We start from the raw sequence: 25,559 nt of genomic DNA on the forward strand, positions 1-25,559 counted from the left end.
TAAAGTTTGATAGAAATATCTGTTGGCTATAGGTACATTCTTAAACCGCAATGGTTTTTTGCCTATTAGTGAATTTAACTCTTGACTTGTTGGTATTTGATTTATGTGTGTTTTTCCTTAAATGACAATTTTCTATTTTGGGTGCATTAACAGTTGAACCTGAAACTGCAGTTTGATGTAAAATGGACCATTGGTCTCACCTGAAGGGTGATTTTCATAGGAGGTATGCCATCAAGCGGGTAATAGCTCCACCTATCGTCCAAAGGCAAGAATGTTTCTGAAGTCAAGACTAGGGGCGTCAGGCCCCTCCCACTCTCCAGTTCATTCGCAGCGAGTCCAAAGAGAGATATCTAAAAATGCAGGAGAAAAGGCCAACGGGCCTACCAGCAAGAACATAACATAATAACAACATTCATAATAATATGACTCTAACACAGCGAGATAACAGTAATAGCAATCTTGACTTCACTAATAAATGTAGTAAAATAGCGTAACAGGTATATATAAAATTCCTAAAAAATATCTAGGTATCCTCCGACTGGGAGGGTTGTGATGGCATACCTCCTATGAAAATCACCCTTCAGGTGAGACCAATGGTCCATTTTCCATAGGAGGTATGCCATCAAGCGGGATGTACCAAAGCAACCCATAACAGGGAGGGACCACCCACAACCTAATCCTCATTAAGAACCTGTTGCAACACTCGTCTGCCAAAAGAGGCAACAGCAGAGGCATAACGGTCTATTTTATAATGACTTATAAACGAATGTGGGGTAGACCAAACAGCAGCTCTGCAAATATCGGCAACAGGAGCATTGGTAGCAAAAGCAGCCATAGTGGCCGCTGACCTGGTGGAATGAGCGGTAACACTAGGTGGAATTGGACTCATACGCTAAGGGAATGCATGCCCGCAACCAGCGGGATAAGGTGGAATTGGCTACTTTATGCCCCATAGACCTTGGATGAAAGGATACAAACAAAGTCTCGGTCTGTCATATATGCTGAGTCCTAGACAGGTAGGTCTTGAGAGCCCTGCGGACCTCCAACGAATGCCAAGCCTTCTCGAGAGGATGAGTAGGATTCGGACAAAAGGAGGGCAAAACAATGTCCTAGTTGCAATGGAAAACTGAATCAACCTTGGGAGAAAGGATCAGTCTTCAGTACAACAGAGTCCTTGTGGAAACACAGAGATGGCGTGCAAAAGACAATGCATCCAGATCCGAAACTCGTCTCGACGAGTTGATCACGATTAGGAACAACACCTTGAACAACAACAGACGTAAAGGCACAGTCCTGAGGGGCTCAAACGGAGGGCATTGTAAAGCTTGTAGTACCTTCAACAAAGTCCACGAGGGAAAACGGTGGAATACAGCCGGTGAGCGTAACGCGGTTTCCCTCAGAAAACGTTTGATGAACGGGTGCGAGGCAATAGGAGCATCAGTGTAGGACACTGAGACAACGGAAGACGGAGTGGACGCATGTCTATGTAAGGTGTTAAGTGTAAGTCCCATCAGGGGCCCCTATGAAGGAACTGCGGTATCTGTTGTGTTGTGGCCTGGAAAGGATCTAAGTGCTGAGACTGACACCCTTGGAGACTGCCACCCAAGTATGTTGATATATACGGGGGATGGATGGTCGTCTCGAGGCCAAGATAATGTCAATAACAGCATCAGACAGACCAGAAGATCTTAAATGTCCCGTTCAAAAGCCACGCTGTTAGCTTGAGCCAAGTGGGATCCTGATGCAATATTGGACCCTGGAATAAGAGATCTGGCCTGACCCAGAGCGTCCAAGTATCCGTTACTGACATGGCAAGGAGATCCGAGAACCACGGTCGACAGGGCCAGTATGGGACTATCAGAACCAGTTTGGCCCTCTCGCGTCGCGTCTTTCTCAAGGTTCTGGCTAAGAGTGGTATTGGAAGGAAGGCGTACAATAGGGCATCCACCGCTTTTGCTATCATGTCCAGGTATCGAGCGAAGTACCTGGGTTACTGGCAATTGCAGCTGGAGGCAAATAGATCAACTGAGAAGACGCCGAACCGACATTGGAGAAGATGGAAAATGGTTGGATGAAGTTTCCATTCTCCCGGACAAACCAGTTGTCTGTTGAGCCAGTGTGCTGTCACATTCCAAATTCCTCTGAGATGTTCTGCCGTAGGATCGCAGATGTGTAGAGGACGGGACCTGGTCCCCTTTTGTCTGTTTAAATGAGATTTGGCCCACGTGTTGTCCGTTCGAATGAGAGCATGGTCCAAGTGGAACAGAGACTGAAAATGGGGCAGAGCTAAGTGGACAGCCTTCAGCTCTAGCCAATACTACTCTGAGTCTGCTCTGCTGTGTTCCGAACCCCCTGAACGAACTGAGAGTTGCAGTGGGCTCCCCAGCCAAGGGGACTGCATCTGTAGTGATAACAGTTCTGCGTGTTCACTGAACGGAGTGCCCTGGGTGAGATGTCGGACCCCCGTCCATCAGCGGAATGAAAGACGCAGTGCGAGGCTCAAGGGAATTGCTCGATGATTTGACATAGCAATATCCTGCTGAAACGGTAGCAAAGCCCACTGGTGCAGGCACGTATGAGCTCAAGCACATGGCACAATATGGATGGTGGACACCAACCTCCTGAGAGCCCTGGACAGAAGCATAACGTCTGCGGTTGCGTGGGACATCAGAGACCGTGCGACATCTGTGATAGCCCCCAAACTGTGGAACAGCCTCCCCGAAGAAGTACGCCTGGCGCCTACGCTTCTATCTTTTTGGCGCCAGGTTAAGACCTGGCTATGCTCCCAGGCATTTTAAGCGTTTATGTTATAATTTAAATTTTTTATTTTTTCTTTTTTTCTTTAGTTGCTGCTTGTGTTTATTGTTTGCTGTCTGATTTTATTGTTGATATTTTGTATTTTAACCTTTTTGTACACCGCCCAGAGAGCCACTCGCTATGGGCGGTCTATAAATGAAACAAATAAATAAAATAAAAAATAGCATTTATATGGTCTGGAGTCAGGAACACCGTCACCTGTCGGGTGTCCAATATCGGTCCTAGATGTTGTATGCGTTGGGTTGGTTGGAGATGGCTTGTCGAAATTGACTGGCCGGTCATAGGCCTTGGTAAAAAACTCTCGGGCAGATGAGAGGCTGAACGGCATCGCTTGGTATTGAAAAGGCTGGGGGCTGAAAGAAAACCGAAGGAATTTTCTGTGGGCTCTGCAAATAGTCACATGGAGATACGCTTCCTTTAGGTGGATAGAAACCAGGAAGTCTCCTTCTTGAAGGCTGTCTCTGCCAGGGAAACTCCTGTTCCAGGATCCCCTGGAGGGCCGGAAATCATAGTTTCGGAAATCGTGGTCTCGTCACCCGGGTCGCTTTCCTCAAAAGTGCTGGGTTGTGCGATATGAGGAGAAACGTCTGAAAAGCCTGCGATCTGCGTTCCGGACAGTGGCCAAGACAGGCCTTCGAGCGTCCTTGGGGTCAACAAGCACTGCCTTTAGGACCTCCTCACCGAAGAGTACTGATCCGGAATAAGGTGCCCTTGACAGAATAACTCTGGCTGTGGAGTCAGCTTGCCAGTGATGAAGCCAGAGGATCCGCCGAGCGACTACCTGTGCTGCCATACCTCGTGCTCCCAGTTGATTTGCGTCTAAGGTGGCATCAGCTACAAAAGCCGCTGTCTTGCGCAATTTTATCAGTGACCTCCTCAAAGATACAGGATCAGGATTAGGATCCTCTAAAGGTCATCCAACCACATCATCAATGCCTTAGAAAGTATAGAAGCTGATGCAGCGGCTCGCATGGAGAAGGTGGTGGCCTCATGATTCTTGCGTAAAACAAAGCCCAGCCTGCGCTCAGAGGCGCCTTTTAGATGGGAATCTCCTTCCCTCGGCAAAAAGGAATCTATATACTAGACTGGATATCGGCTCGACTATGCCAGGAAGAGCCAGTCTGCTGGTGAAGTCAGGAGCCAGAGAATAAAGACTGTTAGCAAGAGGAAGGTAGTGCTCTGCTGGCGCGGGGGATTTCAAGACCCTGGCCCCTTTAATAGGGGGAGCGGGAGCTGCTGGTTGTGTAGCTTGGAGACCAAGGGTGTTCAATACTCTGCGACCAAGAGGCAGATAATCTGAGGCATCGAACAGGCGATAAAAAGTATTCTCCTCGTGTACCGAATGAGCACTCCATGCGTCTCCATCGGTTTGTACAGCAAAGGGTGCCTCCTCCCCATATGAAACATCATCAATGCATCTGCTTCTGGCATTGTCAAAGGGACGTGGGGAGTAAGATGAAATAACCTCATGACATACATAGTGGTCCATACTGTGCTGAGGTATGGCAGAGACTTGTGGCGGTGACTGTGATTAAGTAAAAAACGACTCATGAGACAGCTGCAGCCCCGGAGAAACAGATGGTTGCACTTGTAGAGGCGGCCCAGTGGGCTGTGACGATGGATAAGCCCTGGGTGGTAATATGTGAGGGGGCAGGTTGGTAGTTGGCTATTCAGGAAATCCAGCAAAGTCCTCCTCCTCAGAGGAAGCAATGGAGAGTGAGTTAGATTCATTAACTGTTCCTGAGCTGAGCCATTGGAAGCCAGAACGGAGACATAACGTGGGCGCTTAGTTGTGCTGTGGCTGGAAAGATGTTTAGTTTTGGTAACAGCTTTAGTGTGCTTATGCTTGGCCGCTTTAGATTGCTACGGCTTGGCTGTCTGAGTCGTCGCTGGCTGTTCCGCCATCTTATATTTTCTATGGGTATCAGTACACTGCCACGATGGGGCAGAATGTACAGACCCGTACAGGCTCAGTACACGGCACACGAATGGGGCAGAATGCACTGGCAGATGGCTAAGTACACGGCCACGGATGGGGCAGAATGTACAATGTTAGTAGCATTGATACACAGCTAGTACAGTAGCAACAGTCTTGGTACACTCAAACCGTTTTGAATAGTATCAACAGCCTTGGTACACGGCCACGGATGGGGCAGAATGTACAGTTCAAAAAGCTTTTGTATAGTATCAACAGCCTTGGTACACGGCCACGGATGGGGCAGAATGTACAGTTCAAACAGTTTTTATATAGTATCAACAGCCTTGGTACACGGCGACGGATGGGGCAGAATGTACCATTCCAACAGGTTTTGTACAGTATCACAGTCTGAGTACACGGCCACGAATGGGACAGAATGTACAGGTCAAACAGCTCGGTGTACAGCCACAGTCTTGATGAAACAGTCACCGATGAGATTGTACTGGTTAGAAATTGCCAGAACCAGCAGCAGCAGCAGATTTAATAAAGGAGCCTGTGAAGAACTATAGGATCCTATCTGCAACACACAAACAAAGGTAGATCACACTGTGGGAGCTGACTGAGAGCCTGGGCTCTGCTATCCACAGTCCTTGTAAAAGAGACCCCCCTTTGCAGTACTGAATATAGACAAACAAAATGGCACCCGCGAAAAGAGCGGGAAAAATTGGCCAATCAGAAAGGTTTGTGGAGATGAAGAAGCAATGGCGGTCCCCGGGGAGCACTAGCGAGCCGAACAAACAGCTTCCAAAAATAAAAAAGGTGCTCTGGAGCCGCGGGGCGATCGCGGCTATAAAAGCCAGGAAAGAAAGTTTGTCACAGAGGCAAGATGGGGCAAATCCCCTAGTAATTGGGCAGAGCCAGGGACACTGGGAGCAAGCCGCAGCCGCAGCCGGCGAGCAACCATCGCAGCGAGATTTAAATTGCCGCAAAACGATCTGGGGGAGGCGAGGCAGTCCAACCAGAAAGGGACATTGATAGTATGGAGAGCCGCAGTTGCAGGCTCTGGGGGAAAACCGCCGCGAAAATAGGCTGCAATAGAACGCAAACGCGGCTGTATAAGGTATGCAGGGAAGCCTCCGTCAAGGAGGCAGAGCGGCCAGCGAACTCCCCGAGCAGGGAGAAAAATCGGTAAACAGGCAAGCCGCAGCCGCGGACTGCAGAGACCGTCCCGGCAAGGTATTAAACGCCGCGGACGAGTCGGGGAAGGCAAGCAGAAGCCGCTAAAAGGGGAAGGCAGAGAGCAGTAATAGCAGGCTCCTGGCGGGGGAGATTGAAAGCGCCGCCCCGGAAGAAAGCCAAAGACAAAAGGAAGCCGCAGCAGCAGGCTCCCGATCGTCAGGGCACGGAAAGGGCGGCTGAGCAGGCCAGGAAAACGCAGCTCCTGGTTAAGGCTGCGTCCGCCGCTGAGGGAGAGAGACCGCAGCCGCGATCTCTCTACAGCATCGTAAGCTTTGTCCTGGGAAGAAAAACACCCGGGCAAGGGGGAACCTCCCCAAGGAAATCCCCAGGAATGACACACAAACAGTAGTAAAACACAAGACAGAGGAAAGGGAACAACGTGAAATACACACACAAAACTCCACACTCTGTCACACAAAACTTATCTAGTCACTAGCTATAGATCTTGCGCGGACGAAGGCAAGAATGAACTGGAGAGTGGGAGGGGCCTGACGCCCCTAGTCTTGACTTCAGAAACATTCTTGCCTTCGGACGATAGGTGGAGCTAAGACCCGCTAGATGGCATACCTCCTATGGAAAATCAGACTGATTACAATATGTTGCTATTTGAGCAATGAGTCTAGCTGCTGGAAAAAACAAACTTGGCCTGCCCAAGATACATGTTTTTAGCATCCTAGGATTAAACCACTCCACTTAAGGAAAGGTGGGTATGGTCAATTAAAAACATAGAGCACACCTAGAATTTTTCTAGAATATACTTCACCTTAACACACGTAACATACTTAACACACCTTAACGTGGGGAGGGAGGTTGAGAGTGTCAAGGAAGCTGAGAGCAATGCCATCAGGAGTCTAGACCAAGAGGCTAGACTCCTAGCCATGGCATGCAAAGCGGAATGGTCAAAGCTGAGACACCAGACTAAGATGAATCCAAACTCAGAAGGAAGGTAAAGGTAAAGGTGGCCCCGCACTTGTAGTGCGAGTCGTTTCCGACTCTTAGGGTGACGTCTTGTGACGTTTACTAGGCAGACCGTATATATGGGGTGGGATTGTCAGTTCCTTCCCCGGCCTTTCTTTACCCCCCAGCATATGCCGGGTACTCATTTTACCGACCACGGATGGATGGAAGGCTGAGTGGACCTCGACCCCTTTTACCGGAGATTTGACTTCCTCCTTCCATTGGAATACATCTTACCATGAAAACGCTATAAACAGAGTATCCAAAATGCAACATGAGAGAGTGCTGGAAGATGAGACCCCAGGTCAGAAGGCACTCACCGAGCTATTGGGGAAGACCAACGGACAAGTATGAGTAGCACTGTGAGTAATGACGCAGCTGGGTCAAGGCCGAAAGGAAGCTCAGAGACTGATGAATACAGATGCGAAAGGAGAGTCTGGAGTTGTACAACGTACACAATAGGAACATGGAATGTGACAAGCATGAACCAGGGAAAGTTAGAAATTGTCAAGCAAGAAATGGAACGTATCAACATAACAATACTTGGTGCGAGTGAATTAAAATGGATGGGAATTGGACATTTTCAACCAGGCAACTACAAAATATTTTATGCAGGAAATGAGAAATTAAGAAGAAATGGGGTTGCTTTGATAGTGAGAAGTGATGTAGCAAAAGCAATTAGGAACTACAACACAAGGTCTGAGCGAGTGATATCAATGAGATTAAATGGCAAACCTATTAACATAACCATCATCCAAGTCTATGCTCCAATGGCGAACGCAGGAGAAGAGGAATTGGAAAGATTTTATGCAGAAGTACAGGAAGAAATTGATCACACACCAAAACAAGATGTGCTGATTATCATGGGGGATTGGAATGAAAAGGTAGAGAAGACAAGAACTAGGAATTGTGGGGAAATGGGGCTTAGGAGACAGAAATGAAGCAGAAGAAAGACATTGAATTCTGTGAAGCCAATAATTTGTTTCTTGAAAACACATATTTTGAGCAACCGAAAAGACGACTGTACACGTGGACATCACCAAATGGTCAATATAGGAATCAAATTGATTATATAATTGGTAGCAGAAGATGGAGAGATTCCATACTTTCTACAAAAACAAGACGGGAGCAGACTGTTGCAGATCATGAACTGGTAGTATCGAAAATCAGAGCAAAGGTAAAGAACAACAACAAAGCAATCATAATGCCAAATTACAATTTAAATAACATCGCAGAAGAATATAAAGTTCAAATAAGTGTTGGCTATTAAACCGAGAAAGCAGAGGTTAAATTTCCACAAGTGAGCAACGTGACTTAGAAGCGAAAGTTGGCAGAGCTCGAGCCATCTTCAAGGACACGTTGCTAAGCAACCTAGGCTCGGGCAGCTGGCCTTATCTATATAGAGGGCCAGCAGACACTTGTGAGTGTGGGGGTCGAGGAGTTTGTACAGAGAGAGCTTGTGATATATTGTCAGTAAAGTGACTCTTAAAACTTATTGCTTGTCCGGCTCATTGCTTCAACTGGCATCTAGCCTGTCACTATACTGTTCTGCATCCTGGGCATCTGCTTGCGCCAGATACAACATCCAACAAGTGGTAGCAGAGGATGGTTACCTGGTGCTGATGGTTACCTGGTGCTGAGGATTGCAGAAAAGCAGCAGAGAAAAGCCAGAACTGCAGACCAGCGAGTAAAACAGCAGAGAGATGGAGAAACCGAAAGCTGAGCTGAAAGCTGTGAGAGAGCCGTGGGACTGAAGGACAAAGGTGAGAAGCTCTAATTACAAAGGCGGTGAACTGTGAAAAGTGGAAGTATGTCTGTTACGTTATCGGCCGGGATTCCCTTGGAAAGGCTGACAGGGAAAAATCATGGCACTTGGAAACAGAGAATGCAGGCTTTTCTAGTGAAAGAAGACCTGTGGAAAGTTATCGCAGAAGACCCACCCGCCGGGGTGCCTATTCCAGCAGATTGGAGAAGGCTGGATGAGAGGGCAAAGGCGTTAATTGTTCTTGCTATTGATGATTCTCAATTACTGCACGTGCGTGATGCAACAACGGCAAAGGAAACCTGGGAAACTTTAAGAAATATTCATGTGAAAAAGACTGCCAGTTCTAAAATATATCTTGCCAGAAGATTGTATCAGATGCACTTATCTGGAGATACAACCATGTCAGAGCATTTGTTGGAAATAAACAGAATGTTTACTGAGTTGTCAGAACGTGAAATTGAACATTCTCAAACGCAAAAAGTGTATATCACATTAGCTTCACTAGATTCAAGTTATGATAGTCTGGTGAGCTCTTTGGAAGCAATGGACGATGCAAATCTCAATATGGATTATATAGAAGGCAAGCTTTTACAAGAATTCCAAAGGAGGCAGGAAATGGCAAAGCAGGAAAAGACTGAGTCTAAACACAACGTGGAAAAACAGAACAAAGCTGCACAAGAGAGACTGTATGGACAAAAGGCGTGTTATTTTTGTGGTTCCAGGCAACATCTTCAAAGGAATTGTGAAGCAAGAAGAAGAGAAAGAGGAAGAAAACCATGTGTACAGGTGATCTATGCTAGTAAGAATAAGCAATGTATTAACGATGAGCAGGGAAACAACTGCAAAGATTTATGGGCAATTGACAGTGGGGCAACAAATAGTATAATCAAAGATAAATCTATGTTTCATACATTTTGTGACGTAGAGGATCATGTAATAATGGCTGATGGATCTAAGAAACAGATCAAAAGTAGGGGTACAGTGAAATTAGCAGGTTTCAATACCATTATGACAGATGTACTGTTTGTTCCTGATATCGAATGTAACATTATGGCTGTGTCGAAACTCAATGAAATGGGGTTCACAGTAATGTTCAAAAGGGGTTCAGTGCATGTGATGAGAGGAGAAAAAATATTCATGAAAGGAATAGTGAGGAACTCATTGTTCTTCTTACACGTGAAACAAACAAATCATGTACTCATAATAATTGTGTTCATTTATGGCACAGAAAACTAGGCCATATAGGATATGAAAATGTGGTGAAAACAACAGAGAACAGTAATGATGTGACATTGAGAAACTGTGAAAAATACGTAGTCTGCCACGTGTGTAAACAAACTAGGGCAGTTGTGGCTGCAAAGAACAAAGAAGCCATGCCCAGCACAAATGCACCTTATCAATTAATACACGTGGACTTAGTGGGGCCATTTCAACCTACTCAGGGGGTGCAAGATATTTCCTGACAATAGTTGATGATTTTTCAAAATTCTGCACTGTTTATTTACTAAAAGCTAAAAGTGAAGCTGCAGAGAAACTGAAAAGATTTATTACAAAAATTGAAGTGCAGTTTGGTGTCAAAATACAGAGAATAAGATCAGATCAAGGAGGAGAGTTCTTAGGACACTCTTTTACTGAATACTTGGATAAAAGAGGAATAAAACAGGAGTTAACAGCCCCTTATAGTCCTCATCAGAACGGGTTAGCTGAACGCTGGAACAGGTTGCTTCAGGACTCAATAAGATCAATGCTATGTGACTCCTCTTTAACACAAGGTTTCTGGGGAGAGTGTGTTCTGTATTCAGCTTACATTCAAAACAGAATATTCCATAAGGCCACTGGAATGTCTCCTTATCAGAAATTGTATGACAGAAAACCCAGATTAAACCATTTGATTAGGTTTGGAGCAGAATGCTGGGTACATGTTCCCTAAAATAAAAGGACAGGGAAGCTGCAAAGGAGAGCAGACAAAGGGTACATGCTGGGATTTGAAAACGCGTATTACAGAATATGGCTGCCAAAACAAAGGTCTGTAGTGTTAAGCAGAAGCGTGCAAGCAATAGAGCAGGATTGGGAAGAGAAAACATATGTGGAGTTGGGAAACACTGAAGGTAGTAATGAACAAGAACAGGCAGACACAGTACCAATAAAACAAGAAGAAACAGGCAGCAGTAGTGAATCAAGTTCTAGCTCTGAGAGAGAAACAGAGGAATCGCCTAACACAGACACAGACACTAAGGCAGAAATACAACCACGCAGATCAGAGAGAACAACAAAAGGTATTCCACCTGTTAGATTTAAAATAAATTCCATTAAACATATAGACTTCAGTAACTGGAAAAAGTGGGATGATGGAAATCATGAAGAGTAATGAAATATAATGAAAATGATGCTGAGATTGCAATGGAGTAACTGTATTACAAATGAAAGTGATGTAAACTGAAATAAAAGGAAATGTATCAGAAGTATAAAACCAAATGATGTAAATGTAATGACATGTAAAATGTAACACATGTAAATGGAAGAAAAATGTAACTGGCTGAATGTGGAAATTTAAGGTGGGGGATTGTTGGCTATTAAACCGAGAAAGCAGAGGTTAAATTTCCACAAGTGAGCTACGTGACTTAGAAGCGAAAGTTGGCAGAGCTCGAGCCATCTTCAAGGACACGTTGCTAAGCAACCTAGGCTCGGGCAGCTGGCCTTATCTATATAGAGGGCCAGCAGACACTTGTGAGTGTGGGGGTCGAGGAGTTTGTACAGAGAGAGCTTGTGATATATTGTCAGTAAAGTGACTCTTAAAACTTATTGCTTGTCCGGCTCATTGCTTCAACTGGCATCTAGCCTGTCACTATACTGTTCTGCATCCTGGGCATCTGCTTGCGCCAGATACAACATCCAACAATAAGGAACAGATTTGAGGATTTAAACTTAGTTGACAGAGAACCAGAAGAACTATGGAGTGAAATCAGAGACATTATCAGGGAAAAATGCAAAAAGACAATACCTCAAGTTAAATAGAGAGAAAGACCTCAATGGATGACTGAAGAAACTCTTAAAATGGTTAAAGAGAAAAGGAAAGCAAAAGCAAAAGGAGATAGAAACAGAGAACTCTAAATGCAACTATACAGCGACTAGGACGTAGGAACAAAGAGAACAATTACAATAGTTATTGTATAGAAATAGAAGAGGACAACAAAAAGGGAAGAACAAGATCCCTACTCCAAAAGATTAGAGAAATTTACAGGGAAATTTACCAACTCACCAACTCCAGGCTCTCTTGGATGAAACTGATTATTTGGACCCATTTCAATCGGGCTTTCGGCCGGGGTTTGGTACAGAAACGGCCTTGGTCGCCCTGTATGATGACCTCTGTCGGGAGAAAGACAGAGGGAGTGTAACTCTGTTGGTTCTCCTTGATCTCTCGGCGGCTTTTGATACCATCGACCATGGTATCCTTCTGGGGCGACTCACGGACTTAGGAATTGGAGGCACTGCTTGGCAGTGGCTGCACTCCTATCTTGGGAATCGCCTCCAGAAGGTGATGCTTGGGGAGCATTACTCGAGTCCCTGGGTACTCCAATAGGGGGTCCCGCAGGGTTCAGTTCTGTCCCCCATGCTCTTTAATATCTATATGAAGCCGCTGGGTGAGGTCATCAGGAGTTTTGGAGTGCATTTTCAGCAATATGCTGATGATACGCAACTCTACTTCTCCTTTTCATCTTCCTCAGGTGAGGCTGTCAATGTACTGAACCGCTGCCTGGCCGCGATAATGGACTGGATGAGAGCTAATAAACTGAAACTCAATCCTGACAAGACTGAGATGCTGTTGGTGGGGGGGTACTCTGCCCAGGTGGTTGATGTCAGACCTGCTCTGGATGGGGTTACACTCCCCCTAAAGGAGCAGGTACATAGTTTGGGGGTCTTATTAGATCCGCTCCTGTCACTTGAGGCTCAGGTAGCCTCGGTGGCATGGAATGCGTTCTACCAGCTTTGGCTGGTAGCCCAACTATGACCCTATCTGGACAGGGAGAACCTCGCCTCAGTTATTCACGCTCTGGTAACCTCTAGATTGGATTACTGTAATGCACTCTACGTAGGGTTACCTTTGAAGACGATTCGGAAACTTCAGCTAGTGCAGAATGCTGCGGCCAGAGTTCTTACTGGGACGAAGAAATTCGATCATATAACACCTATTCTGGCCCAACTGAACTGGCTACCTATATGTTTCCGGGCCAGATTCAAAGTGTTGGTTCTTACCTATAAAGCCCTTAACGGCATCGGACCGCAATATCTGATGGAACGCCTCTCTCGCTATGTACCTACCCGTTCACTGCGCTCGACCTCTAAGGCCCTTCTCCGGGTCCCAACTCATAGGGAGGCCCGGAGAACAACAATTAGATCTAGGGCCTTTTCAGTGGCGGCCCCCGAATTATGGAATGCCCTCCCAGATGAGATACGCCTGGCGCCTTCTTTATTATCTTTTCGGCGCCAGGTAAAAACCTACCTCTTCGCCCAGGCATTTTAAGCTTAAATTTAATTTTATTTTAAATTTAACTGTAATTGTATTTTTATTCTATTTGTATTCCATTTTGTTTTTAAATATGTTTTATATTGTATGTTGTACTCCACACTTGTTCGTTTTTAAACGTGGTTTTATCTTGCTGTACACCGCCCTGAGAGCTCATTGCTATAGGGCGGTTTAAAAGCGTAATTAAATAAATAAATAAACCAAGAGTAGGGATGTTGAATAATAATAATAGCACACTGACCAACAGAGATTAAATAAAAGGCAGAAATATACTGAAGAACTCTATAAATGAGATGCAAGAATGACAGTTTCATTCAGGGAGGAACTGGTATGATGACCAGAAATTTTAGAATGTGAGGTGAAAGCTGCTTTTACAATACTTGGAAGAAACAAAACACCAGGAACAGATGGCATACCAATAAATTTGCTACAAACTACTGAGACTGAATCTGTCCAAATTTTGTGACAAAGGTTTGTCAACAAGCATGGAAAAGAAAACAATGGCCCACACACTGGAAGCATTCAATATACATCCCATTTCCAAAGAAAGGGGAACCCAGGGAATACAGTTATTAATGAACTATTGCCTAATATCCCATGCAAAAGTAAAGAAATGCTCAAGATTCTACAACAAAGGCTCTTACCATATATGGAGCAAGAAATGCCAGATGTCCAAGCTGGATTCAGAAAGGGAAGAGGTACCAGAAATCATATTGCAAACATACGTTGGATAATGGAACGGACCAAGTATTTCAGAAGGAAATCATCCCTTATAGTTTACAGCAAAACCTTTGACTGTGTAGATCATGAAAAACTATGGAACGCTATGTCCTGATGTGCAACCTATACTCTGGACAAGAGATTACTGTAAGGACAGGATATGGAGAAACCAATTGGTTCCCAGTTGGAAAGGGTGTGAGACAGGGGTTATTTTATCACCCTATTTGTTTAATCTATACGCAGAAAGTGGGATTGGACCAAGATGAAGGAGGTGTGAAAATTGGAGGGAGAAATACCAATAATTTAAGATATGCAGACAATACCATACTCTTAGCAAAAACCACTAATGACTTGAAACCAATGCTGATGAAAGTTAAAGAGGAAAGCACAAAAGCAGGACTATAGCTGAACGTCAAGAAGACTAAAGTAATCACAACAGAAGATTTATGCAACTTTAAAGTTGACAACAAGGACACTGAACTTGTCAAAGGATTATCAATACCTCAGCACAGTCATTAACCAAAATGGAGACAACAGTCAAGAAATTAGGCTAGGACTGGAGAGGGCAGCTATGAGAGAACTAGAAAAGTTCCTCAAATGCAAAGATGCATCACTGAACACTAAAGTTAGTATCATTCAGACCATGGATATGCTTAGTCAGTGCTAGAGAGGGAATTAGTTCCTAGAAAGCACAGTTGGGTGAAAAAGTTAGAAAGCTTTTGACATAACTGTAACCTTAATAAAAAGAGAAAACCTCACAGAACCATGTGCGTCTGCATCTCTCGGCTTTGGACAGGACAGTTTGTAGCAGCCACCTCCTTATCCCGCTGACACCACAACCGACAGCATGGAAGTGAGCGGCAGAGCAGGGGAGGACCTTCACCAAGCCATGCAAGCTGTGTTAACCAAAGTCCAGAGCCTTCAAACTGAAACCCAGTCTCTTCAAGCCAAGAATCAAGCCTTGCACTTTCAAATGACTTAGTTGGTAACCCAGGGACTCCCTGTGCAGCAGGTGCAGGGAGTCGCCCAGCCCCAGCCGGTTCCTCAAAGCAAACATCTGGTGGGAAAGCCAGCCTGCTATGGGGAAAAGGTTGAGCAACTCTCCATGTTCTTAGCCCAGTGCGAACTGTACATATGTGTACAACAGTCGGAATTTCCCAACGATGATGTAAAGGTGGCTTTCATTATCACCCTATTGGAGGGAGAGGCCCAGTGCAAGGAATAGTGTCCAGGCAACTGAGGTGCCTTAAACAGGGGAAAAACTCAGTCAGATCTTACACCAACTCTTTTCATATCCTGGCTCAAAAAACAGATTTCAATTACTTTGGACTGATGTTTTTATACCTCCAGGGGCTCAACTTGTAGGTGTTGGATGAGTTGTCTTAAGCCTCCCAACAGAGCACTTTCTCAGAACTTGTTCAGCTTTGTCTATAGATCGACAGCCAGCTCAAGGGTTGCTGCCAGGAACACAGGGCTCAGGAGGCGTGAATCCTGCCTCCCTTACTGCTCCCCTGCATCTGCAATCCACCCAGCATGGGAACTTCATTGCAGCAGGGGGTGGAGCCCATGCAGATGGGAGGGACACAGCCATGTCTGACAGAAAAGGGGGAGAAGAGGCGGCGCTAGGTGGGTCTATGTCTATATTATGGAAAGGTGGGGCATATGGCCAAGTCCTGCCCCACCAAGTCGGAAAAGACGCCAGTGCAGGGAAAGTACAAATCCCAGCCCTTGTAGACATCCAAGAGCTGGGATTGACTGCAAGTCAGCGACCTCAAGTGAAACCTCTCCCGCCGAGATCCATCTTACATTAGGTGGCTCTGCTTAGCCTTGCCTGCTGGAAGAGAGGTTCAAGTGTTTACCATGGTGCACTCTGGAGCCTCCAGTAATTTCATGGACTTGGACTTTGCACAAAGGCACAAAGTGCCTATCATGGAGCTCACGTCATCCCTCACAGTAGAGACCACAGATGTCTGGAGCAGTAGCCAGAGCGACTGAGCTGCTGGGGGTGGAAGTGCCCGGGCATGGGGAATGGTTGGTCTTCGATCTAGCCGCCTTGCCGTGTTTTCCAGTGGTTCTGGGTATGCCCTGGCTGGCTCAATACAATCCTGTTATTTCCTGGAAGGAGGCTACCGTGAAGTTCCAGTCAGACGATTGCCAGCTGCATTGTCAACCCCCCGAGTAAACTGCACCTTTAATGCTGGCAGCCACATTTCCGCCAGATGAGATGCACCTACCCACAAAGTATCAGGAATTCAAGGATGTGTTCGATAGAAAGGAAGCTGATCAACTGCCCCCTCATTGCCCCATGACTGTGCCATAGGCTTGTTGCTGGGGGGGGCTACTATCCCATCAAGACACATATACTCCTTGTCAGAGCCAGAATTGGCAGTGTTGAGGGAATTCCTGGATACTAATTTGCAGCAAGGTTTCATACAGAAGTCTAAGTCTCCCGCTGGGGCGTTGCTATTGTTTGTCATGAAGAATGGGGATCTATGCCCGTGTCAGGATTACCGTGGGCTAAACAAAATCACTACTCCCAACCAGTACCCCCTCCCTTTAATTGGGGAAATGCTGGAGCGCTTGCTCTCTGCTAAAATTTACATAAAACTGGATTTATGCTGAGCTTACAATTTGGTCAGACTCAAGGAAGCGGATGATCAGAAGACTGCTTTCAAGACATGTTATGGACACTTTGAATACTTAGTCATGCTAGTCGGGCTATCGAATGCCCCAGCTATCTTCCAGAATCTCATGAATGACATCTTCTGGGACTATTTGGACGGCTTTATGATAGTTTAATTTAGATGACATTCTCATTTACTCGGACTCCTGTGAACAGTACAAGGAGCACATGAGGGCTGTGTTACAGAGACTCAGAGAGCATCTTCTGTACGCCATGCTGGAGAAGTGTGGGTTTGACCTGACCATTTTGGATTTCTTGGGCTATTGCATCTCCCCCACAGGATTCGAGATGGATCCAGACAAGATGTGCTGTGTGCTCTCGTGGCACCCCCCCCAAAACCAAGAAGGGTCTTCAGCACTTTTTTGGGTTTGCTAACTACTACCGCCATTTCATCACTGCTTTTCCAAACAAGATAGCCCCCTTTCAGGACCCTTTCATTGGACTGACTCTGCACAACAAGCCTTCGAAGAGCTGAAGCAGATGTTCATCTCAGAACCAGTACTTCAGCATGCTGACCCTCAACAGTCTTTCATGGTGGAGAGTGATGCATCAGATGTAGCTATTGGAGTGGTGTTATTGCAGCCAGCCCAGAAACGGGGGGGGGGGCTTGCAACCCTGCACTTACTACTCCAGAAAGTTGACAACTGCCGAGCTCAACTATACGGTGTGGGAGAAAAAACTCCTGGCTATTCAGGATGCTTTTGAAACCTGGCATCACCTTCTGGAGGGCGAGGAACACGAAGTGGAAGTTTGCATGGACCATCAAAATCTGGAGAGCCTTCAGACAGCCCAGAAACCAGCACCAAGCACCAAATGCATTGGGCGCAGTTCTTAGATAGATTCCACTTTCGTATTATTTATATCCCTCAAGCACAGAACCATTGGACGGATACCCTGTCCCGCAAGCCAGAGTTCAAAGAGGAGCAACCTGCTACTTCAGAACATCACATTATACCATTGGATGAGTTGGTGGTGCCCAGTTGCCTTGACTCTTGGGTCAAGGACTTGCGTAGTGCTCAAGAGAAAGACTCGTATGCTCAGGAGCAGATATCAGAATTGGAGCAAGCAATGCAGAACTGCATACCTGAATTCTCTAAAAGGGGAGGGCTGCTTTACCAGCATGAGGCTTTGTATGTGCCTTCTGGAGAGTTGCAATCCAAACTCCTCCAGTGTCATGACACCCCCACTGCTGGACATTTTGGGGTTTTTAAAACCTTGCAGATGGTCACAAGGGACTTTTGGTGGCCAAAAATTAAACATGATATAGAAAGGTACATCCAATCCTGCCCCACTTGTATGAGGGCTAAACATGTGCAGGGATGACCCGAAGATTTGTTAGAGCCTCTTCCTACGCCTGAGGAGCCATGGCAAATGGTGACTCTTGACTTCATCATGGATCTCCCCGCTTCCCAGGGGAAGATGACAGTTTTGGTGGTCGTAGATGCTTTCAGTAAAATGGCAAATTTTATCCCCTGTACCGGGTTGCCAACTGCTCAGGAGACTGCCCAACTATTTGTAGGGCACATTTTTCCGCTCCACGGACTCCCCTCCAGTTTGGTTTCGGATTGGGGAACCCAGTTCACTGCCTACTTTTGGCAAGCGTTATGGCATTTGTTGGGTAGTGAGTTGCGACTGTCATCCACGCATCACCCCCAGACAGATGGACAGACAGAGAGAGTGAATGCTACTTTGGAGCAGTATCTTCGTTGCTATGTAAATTACAAGGATAATTGGGTGTCTTTACTGCCTTTGGTAGAGTTGGAGTGTAACAACACTGTACATGCCTCAAAACAGCAGAATCTGTTCTTTGCCAACTTCGGATAACACCCACGCACCTTTCTCCATCCCAATGATATCCCAGCCATACTGGCAGCAGTGGAGTTTGTGCAAGAATTGCAGGCGATGCAGCACTTGCTACAGGAGCAAGTAATGCAGGCAAAAGCCGACTATAAGCGGCAGGCAGATCAACACTGCCAGCCTGGCTCAGAAATACAGGTTGGAAACAAAGTGTGGCTGTCCACGCATTACTTGCCCACAAGGGCTCTTAGTCAGAAATTGCAGGCTCGAAGAATGGGACCCTTTGAAGTAGAAGCCCAGATCAACCCCGTGGCATTTTGCCTCCACCTCCCACCTTTCTTGAGAGTCCAGCCCATCTTTCACTGCTCTCTGCTTACTGTAGAGCAGCCGCCTGATCCCCATTAAACATTGGAAGCCCCCCCCCCGGTGGATGGTCAGGAAGAGTTTGGAATGGATCCTGGATTCTCAGCGGCACCAGGGAAACTTACCGTACTTGATCCAGTGGTTGAGGTAACCTAAAGAGGAACAGTCCTGGGAGGCAGCGACTGACGTGCATGTGACGGATTTGGTGAGAGAATTCCATGAAGCTTATCCAGACAAGTCCAAACCCCCGGGTTGGGGGAAGTTTCAGCATGGGAGGGGGGATGATGTTATGACCTAGGACTGGAGGGGCTTCAAGGAGGGAGATTCTGACTTTGAGGATTGGGCAGATGTCTTGCAGGAGGAGGGCTCGCACTGCACCCAGTCACCTGGCCCCTCCAAGGAAACAAAGCCTAGGCGTTGAGAGGCTGCTCCTTTGGACACTTTCCCCTTGCCCATGCTTGAAGTGACACCTTGCCAAATTGCTGATCCCCAACTGGGCGCCCAGGCACTTTCCACACCTGAACAGATTGTTAGCCCCCATCATTCAGAGGGGGAAGCTGAGGTCCAGCCCTCTTCACCCCGTTCCCGTTGGCTTCTGAGGTGCGAAGACCAACAGTCAGGGTTAAGGAGGAGCTGTCCTCTTCATGCGAAAGACAAAACTATTTAAGTGGGTGCTGAAAGGGGGGAAGGTACTGTGGCTGCAAAGACATGCTTAGTCAGTGCTAGAGAGGGAATTAGTTCCTAGAAAGCACAGTTAGGTGAATGAGTCGGAAAACTTTTCACATAACTGTAACGTTAATAAAATGAGAAAACCTCACAGACCCATGTGTGTCTGCATCTCTTGGCTTCGGGCAGGACAAACATTGAGATTTTCATCAAGATTATTATCACTGTCATGTTTAACTTTCCTTTCAAATGTTAATGTTTATATTATACTTATTCCATAAAAAGTTTTACAACCATGTCCATGTTGTATATCCAATACTTCTGCCTGTCAAGCAGTTATAGTTTAGTTATTCATCTTCATTTATCCTCTTATTTTTTAAATTTTCAGACCAGATTCTGAAGAGCTGCCTTAGCTGTATCCAAAGGCTTGCATGCAACCGGTGAATTAAATAATAATAATCATCCCCCGCCTCCTCACTGTTGTCAGGGGGAAGACACTGGACTGCTTTTGAAACTCGTCTCTTTTTCCAAAGCAGTTTTGCCATGCATCTTGGAGGGGGCATAATAGGCCAAAATCTGTGTTGGGTTTAAAAAATTTTTTGGGGGGAGATGAATCTGGCATTAGCCTATACAGCAACTATTCTCCTTTCTGATTAATCTCAACAAGCTCATTCATCCTGTTTTGCTCATTACATATATCTGTGAATTTAGAAATCATTTGGCATACATCAATTTTGAAAACTGTGGTGTCCCTAGAAAGTTGACAAGAACCTCAACATTACATATGCTGTCTCACCTGTGCCACCATATTTGTCTGCCATGTTGATATCAATGTCCAATTTTAGATTCAGCATTGTCTGGATGACATCATTGCTGCCTTTCCCAGCAGCCCACATAAAAGATGTTCTTCCCTCAAGATCTGAATCATCTTTCACAGAAGCGTGTTTCAAAAATGCTTCCACTGTTTCCTAGAATACAAATGTTCACTGAGTAACAATGGTATTGAAATAAAAATAAAATATGGTCCTAGGATTCACAAATCAAACTACTGTCACACCATAGCAAAGATGTTTTGCTTAAGTAAGAACATCTCATTCTTCTTTTATGAGAATATCTCAAGGTTCACAAAAGGTTGAAAAGATTGCCATTAATATAGCATGAGTGGGATTTCTAAGTCCTGGATATTGTTAAGGCTATTAGTCTTCACTCCTTTTTTAAAAAAAATATATTGACATTGGTTAGTATTCCAAATAGAGTAAAAAAAAGTGGGTTATAGATTTCAGTCAAATTTGCCACTTGTTTAATTTTTTAAGAAAAATATTGCCTTTTATATCATTTGTATGCATCTGTCACTGCACTTTACTGTTGAGTATGACACAAAATTCAGGCAAATTCAGGCCTCCATGGTAGCCAGTCTCATTTCTACTTTGTCCTGTTTTTCAAATTTTTATTATTGTCACATATTTCTATAACTTTATCTGTTAAGCTCTCTGAGGGCAGATTGTTTTGTATATTAAAAAATACTCAGTTATACATCCACAATTATACAATTAGATGGACAAGCTTGCCACATAAGCCATGTGATGGGAACTGCTACCAGCCATTTCCATAAGCATCATGTAAACGTTTTATGTTTGTCCACAGAACACATGCCTGAGAATGGTCAAGACTGTTTACATGTACACAGAAAATATTGTGTGAACATGGCAGGCAACAAATCCTCACTTGTTAATATGCAATGAAGTATCACGTGTTACTGACAGACAGTTGGACTGTGTTCCTGTTAAGCTGTACCTTGATGGGAGAAGACACAGAGAAAGCTCTCTCTCTCTCTCTCTCTCTCTCGTTTCAAAGACCAAGTCCTATCCGGGACACGTACTTCCCTGGCACCTACCGGGGAGGGTTAATTTTCAGGACTAACTGCCTATTACTCTGAACTGTTATCATTCCTATTTATAGTTTCCTTGTTATATTGTATTTTATGTGTATTTTATTGTGCTGCATTTACTGCAACTGATTTGTACATCGCCTAGAGTGGCCATTGGCCAGAGAGGCGACACATAAATTAAATTATTATTATTATTATTATTATTAACAAAGCAGACACGCATACAAACTACTTGGATTTTGATTCCTATGTTCACAATACTGCTGCCTCTTTTCCTTGCCAACGAGATAATAGAACAAACATTTAGACTACACAAGCCCTTAATCAGAAAGGTAAGAAGGGTTCTTTAAGCTGAGCCAAAGTTTCATGCTTCCTACACTGTATCCAGTATGCCAAACCTTCTCTTTAATAATGGAATAAAAGAATTGTCCTACTTCATTAGAAAATGCATTTTCCCCCTCAGGATATCAGCAATACCAGTTGGTGTATCCTTTTCTTATTCAGACCTTTACAGTTTCTATGTAAAAGTAACCAACAGTTCTAACCGCAGAACACAGATCTCAGTATAGTGGCAGGATTTGAAAGAGCACAAAAAGATTCCTTCTACACAGCAATAAGAGATCAGTTGGGAAAATATATCTAGAATCATAGAGTTGGAAGGGGCCTTGTAGGCCATCGAGTCCAACCCCCTGCTCACAGCAGGAAATCCACAGCTAGAGCATCTTCCGCAGACAGCCGTCCAGCCTCTGCTTGAAGACATCCAGTGAAGGGGATCCCACCACCTCCCTAGGCAGCCGGTTCCATTGCCGAACTGCCCTTACTGTCATAGAAAGAAAAAACATTTTTGTCAGCACTTTGTTATTGGCTCTTTTATGGCATGCACACCAGGATGAGCTCACAGAGAATTTAAACAATGTGCCATTTGATAATTGACTGCCAACCTGAGACAAACCTATCATTTTTTAGTACAACGCCAACAGATATGTCTGAACAGATAAGCAACAATGATCTGGTTCTGAAGTAACCATCTGGCCTCTAGTGGCAAACCAAAATGAAATCAAGTGTGGTTTAAAAAGTGCTCTCAGTTTCGCTTTTGAGGAAACGAAGCAATGGGCCTCAGTCTGCATTTCTTGTACTGCTGTGGAAAGGTACAAGACTACCAGCACTCTATCTCAAACATATCTTTCAGGAGGTATATTATTTCTCAGTTCCACACACCCCCATCAATAATCTTACACTATCTGAGTGCATATGCTCCATACCTGTAAAGCCCTTACTGGTAGGCAAAACTAATCTTATTATATTATTATTATTATTAAATTTTATTTGTTAGTCGCCTATCTGTCCGAGTTAACGGACACTCTAGGCGACTTACAGCAAACATAATAAAACACAATATACACTCAAAAAAGGCACAGGTAATCTAAAACATCCATTAATACATTACAAAAACTCATCCACCCCGAGGCTTCTGTAGGCCTGCCTGAATAGCCAGGTTTTTAAGGCTCGGTGAAAACCCAACAGGGAGGAGGCATGTCGGAGATCCAAAGGGAGAGAATTCCAGAGAGTGGGGGCCACCACCGAAAAAGCCCTCTCTCTGGTCCGCACCAGCCTAGCTGTTTTGACTGGTGGGACCGAGAGAAGGTCCTGTGTGGCTGATCTTGTTAGGCGGCCTACTTAGTGATGCTGGAGGCGTTCCTTCAGATAGACTGGGCCGAAACTGTATAGGGTTTTAAAGGTCAAGACCAACACCTTGAATTGGGCCCGGTAAGCAACTGGTATCCAGTGTAGATCTCTTAACACTGGGGTGATATGATCCCGGCGGCGACAGTGTGCGATCAAACGTGCCGCCGCATTCTGTACCAGTTGCAACTTCCGGACCGTTTTCATGGGTAACCCCACATAGAGTGCATTACAGTAGTCTAAGCGAGAGGAAACCAGGGCAGGTATCACTCGTGGGAGCAGATGCACAGGAAGGTAGGGTCGCAGCCTCCGTATCAGATGCAATTGATACCAAGCTGCCCGGCTCACTGCCGAAACCTGAGCCTCCATGGACAGCTGGGAGTCAAGAATGACCCCTAGGCTGCAGACCTGGTCCTTCAGGGGTAATCTCACCCCATTCAGCACCAGGTCGATATCTCCCAACCTTCTTTTGTCACCCACGAGCAACACCTCGGTCTTATCCGGGTTCAGCTTCAGTCTGTTCTCGCCCATCCATCCACTCACGGCCTCCAGGCACTTGGACATGGTGTTCACAGCCAACTCTGGTGAGGACTTAAATGAGAGATAGAGCTGAGTGTCATCCGTGTACTGGTGGCACTGCAGCCCAAAACTCCTGATGATGGCACCCAGCAGCTTCATTATAATATAATGATAATATAAAACATTATAATATAAAAAATAAAGAAGTTCATATCATCTATCCTATAGATGCTGACCATTCAAGAGGCTTGTTCTGGCATCTGGTTGAGAGAATCAATGGAGTCCCCAAGCCCAGAGACATTGATCATCCCTACTCTAGTCAATTTTATTCCTGTTGAAAACAACCAAGAAGTAAAGAAAGAATAGGTAGGAGAAGCTTAGGAACAGAGTCTTGCAGCTAGAATAATCCCATTTATACTTCAGTTTCAGGATGTCATCATATTAGATTAAAAAAAAGGGAACCTGACTCAATGGATGCAGGCATGCATTCCCCCTTTCATTGGGGGTTGCCAACACAAAGCTTGCAGGCACTATGACTGTCACTGATGCCCACAGGCAGGAGCCCCAGACTCTGAGCTTTCATTTAAAAATAAAGTCTCTAGCCCTCCTAGGAAAAAAGCTAAGAAGCAAAAGGTGCAGGCATCCTTCTAAACAATTTCTGTGAAATGAGCTAGCCTGGCTGCTCCCACCTGTCCAGTGTTTTTTAGCCAGTGAGTGAAGCGAGAACTGTGAATGATAAGACAAGGCAATAGCAATCCCTGGGCTCCTAAAGAGCTTCCCCCCCTCCCTTTTAGCACACTCTTCCTGTTTCTGTCTTATTTTCCAGTAGTCCTTAGAATCCCCAGCTTGCCCTTCCTTTTTCCTAGCAACCACAATGCATCTTTTCTGTGATGGGTTTGTCTGAGAATAGTTATTTTCTGCAAATACTACTGCAAAGTAAGTGTGTAGAATCCCCTCCCCATATGGCAAATGCAAAATACAAAAATTTTGCAAAGAGCATGTCTCCTGCTGTGCAGCACCTAAAGCCAGGTACTCATTAAGAATTCACTATATAACTTACAGTACAATGGTATATATTCACTAATAGGCAAAAAAAACCTTGCGGTTTAAGAACGTACCTATAGCCCACAGATATTTCTATCAAACTTTTAAAAGCAGGGAAATTGGGCAGCTATAGTGAATGCACCAGGAGAGCAGGAGACCTGAACTCCTCTCTGAGATATTGGACTGCCCTACAAATTGGTCAAAATGCAAAAACAATTTGGGTTGGTCTTTCACAGTCTAGTCCACTTCCTGTGTAGCTTGGAAGAATTTGGTAACATGTGCCTCTGAGCATATGGTGAGTGGTGGCAACACCTGCCATCTCCAAAGATAATTATATTTTTGTATGTTTCTTGGTGTTCTTCTTACTTTGCTTCTTTCCTGTATTACTAATGTTTCTACAGAGAATCTAATCTAGAAAATTTTATTTCCCTCGTTATACATCCTAGAAATCTGTGTCAAATTTATTTTTATTAATTTCAAAGCCTTTTTATTGGTCAATGTCATATGATGGTGAAGGCAGCCTTTTGTGTTTCAAATTGGAGGTTATGTTCTGTTGCTATTTTGGGTGCATTAACAGTTGAATCTGAAACTGCAGTTTGATGTAAAATCAGACTGATTACAATATGTTGCTACTTCAGCAATGACTCTAGTTGTTGGAAAAAAGAGGATGCATGTTTTCAGCCTGCTATGTTTAAACCACTTCATTTAAGGCAAGGTGGGCATGGTCAATTAAAAACATAGAGCACATCTAGCATTTTGCTAGAATATATTTCACCTCCCACTGTTTTATTTTGTGCAAATTGAGATACTCCTGAGCTCCACTGGAGACTATTCTGCAGAATAGTCAGTGCCATTATTCCACAATTACGTTTGGAGTTTTTTTAGTGTAAATTTTGCAAAGTGTTGCTGTACTTCACATATTCACAGAAATAGAAACAAAAGAAATTGATTTCCTATAGGAAACTTCACTAAAAT

At 44.9% G+C, this 25,559-nt stretch overlaps 1 protein-coding gene across 9 annotated transcripts in view; it reads right to left on the minus strand.

The window, feature by feature from the left end:
* Positions 1 to 25,559, minus strand: part of INVS (inversin) — a 220,119-nt gene that overhangs the window by 93,651 nt on the left and 100,909 nt on the right. For all 9 annotated transcript variants that reach the window (XM_061589721.1, XM_061589718.1, XM_061589716.1 and 6 more), the window contains one exon: positions 20,247 to 20,418. In XM_061589721.1, coding sequence (XP_061445705.1) covers positions 20,247 to 20,418 — 172 coding nt within the window. The remainder of the gene's footprint in view (positions 1 to 20,246; positions 20,419 to 25,559) is intronic.

The sequence above is a fragment of the Rhineura floridana genome, chromosome 11, assembly GCF_030035675.1.
Source record: "Rhineura floridana isolate rRhiFlo1 chromosome 11, rRhiFlo1.hap2, whole genome shotgun sequence".
Lineage (NCBI taxonomy): Eukaryota > Metazoa > Chordata > Lepidosauria > Squamata > Rhineuridae > Rhineura > Rhineura floridana.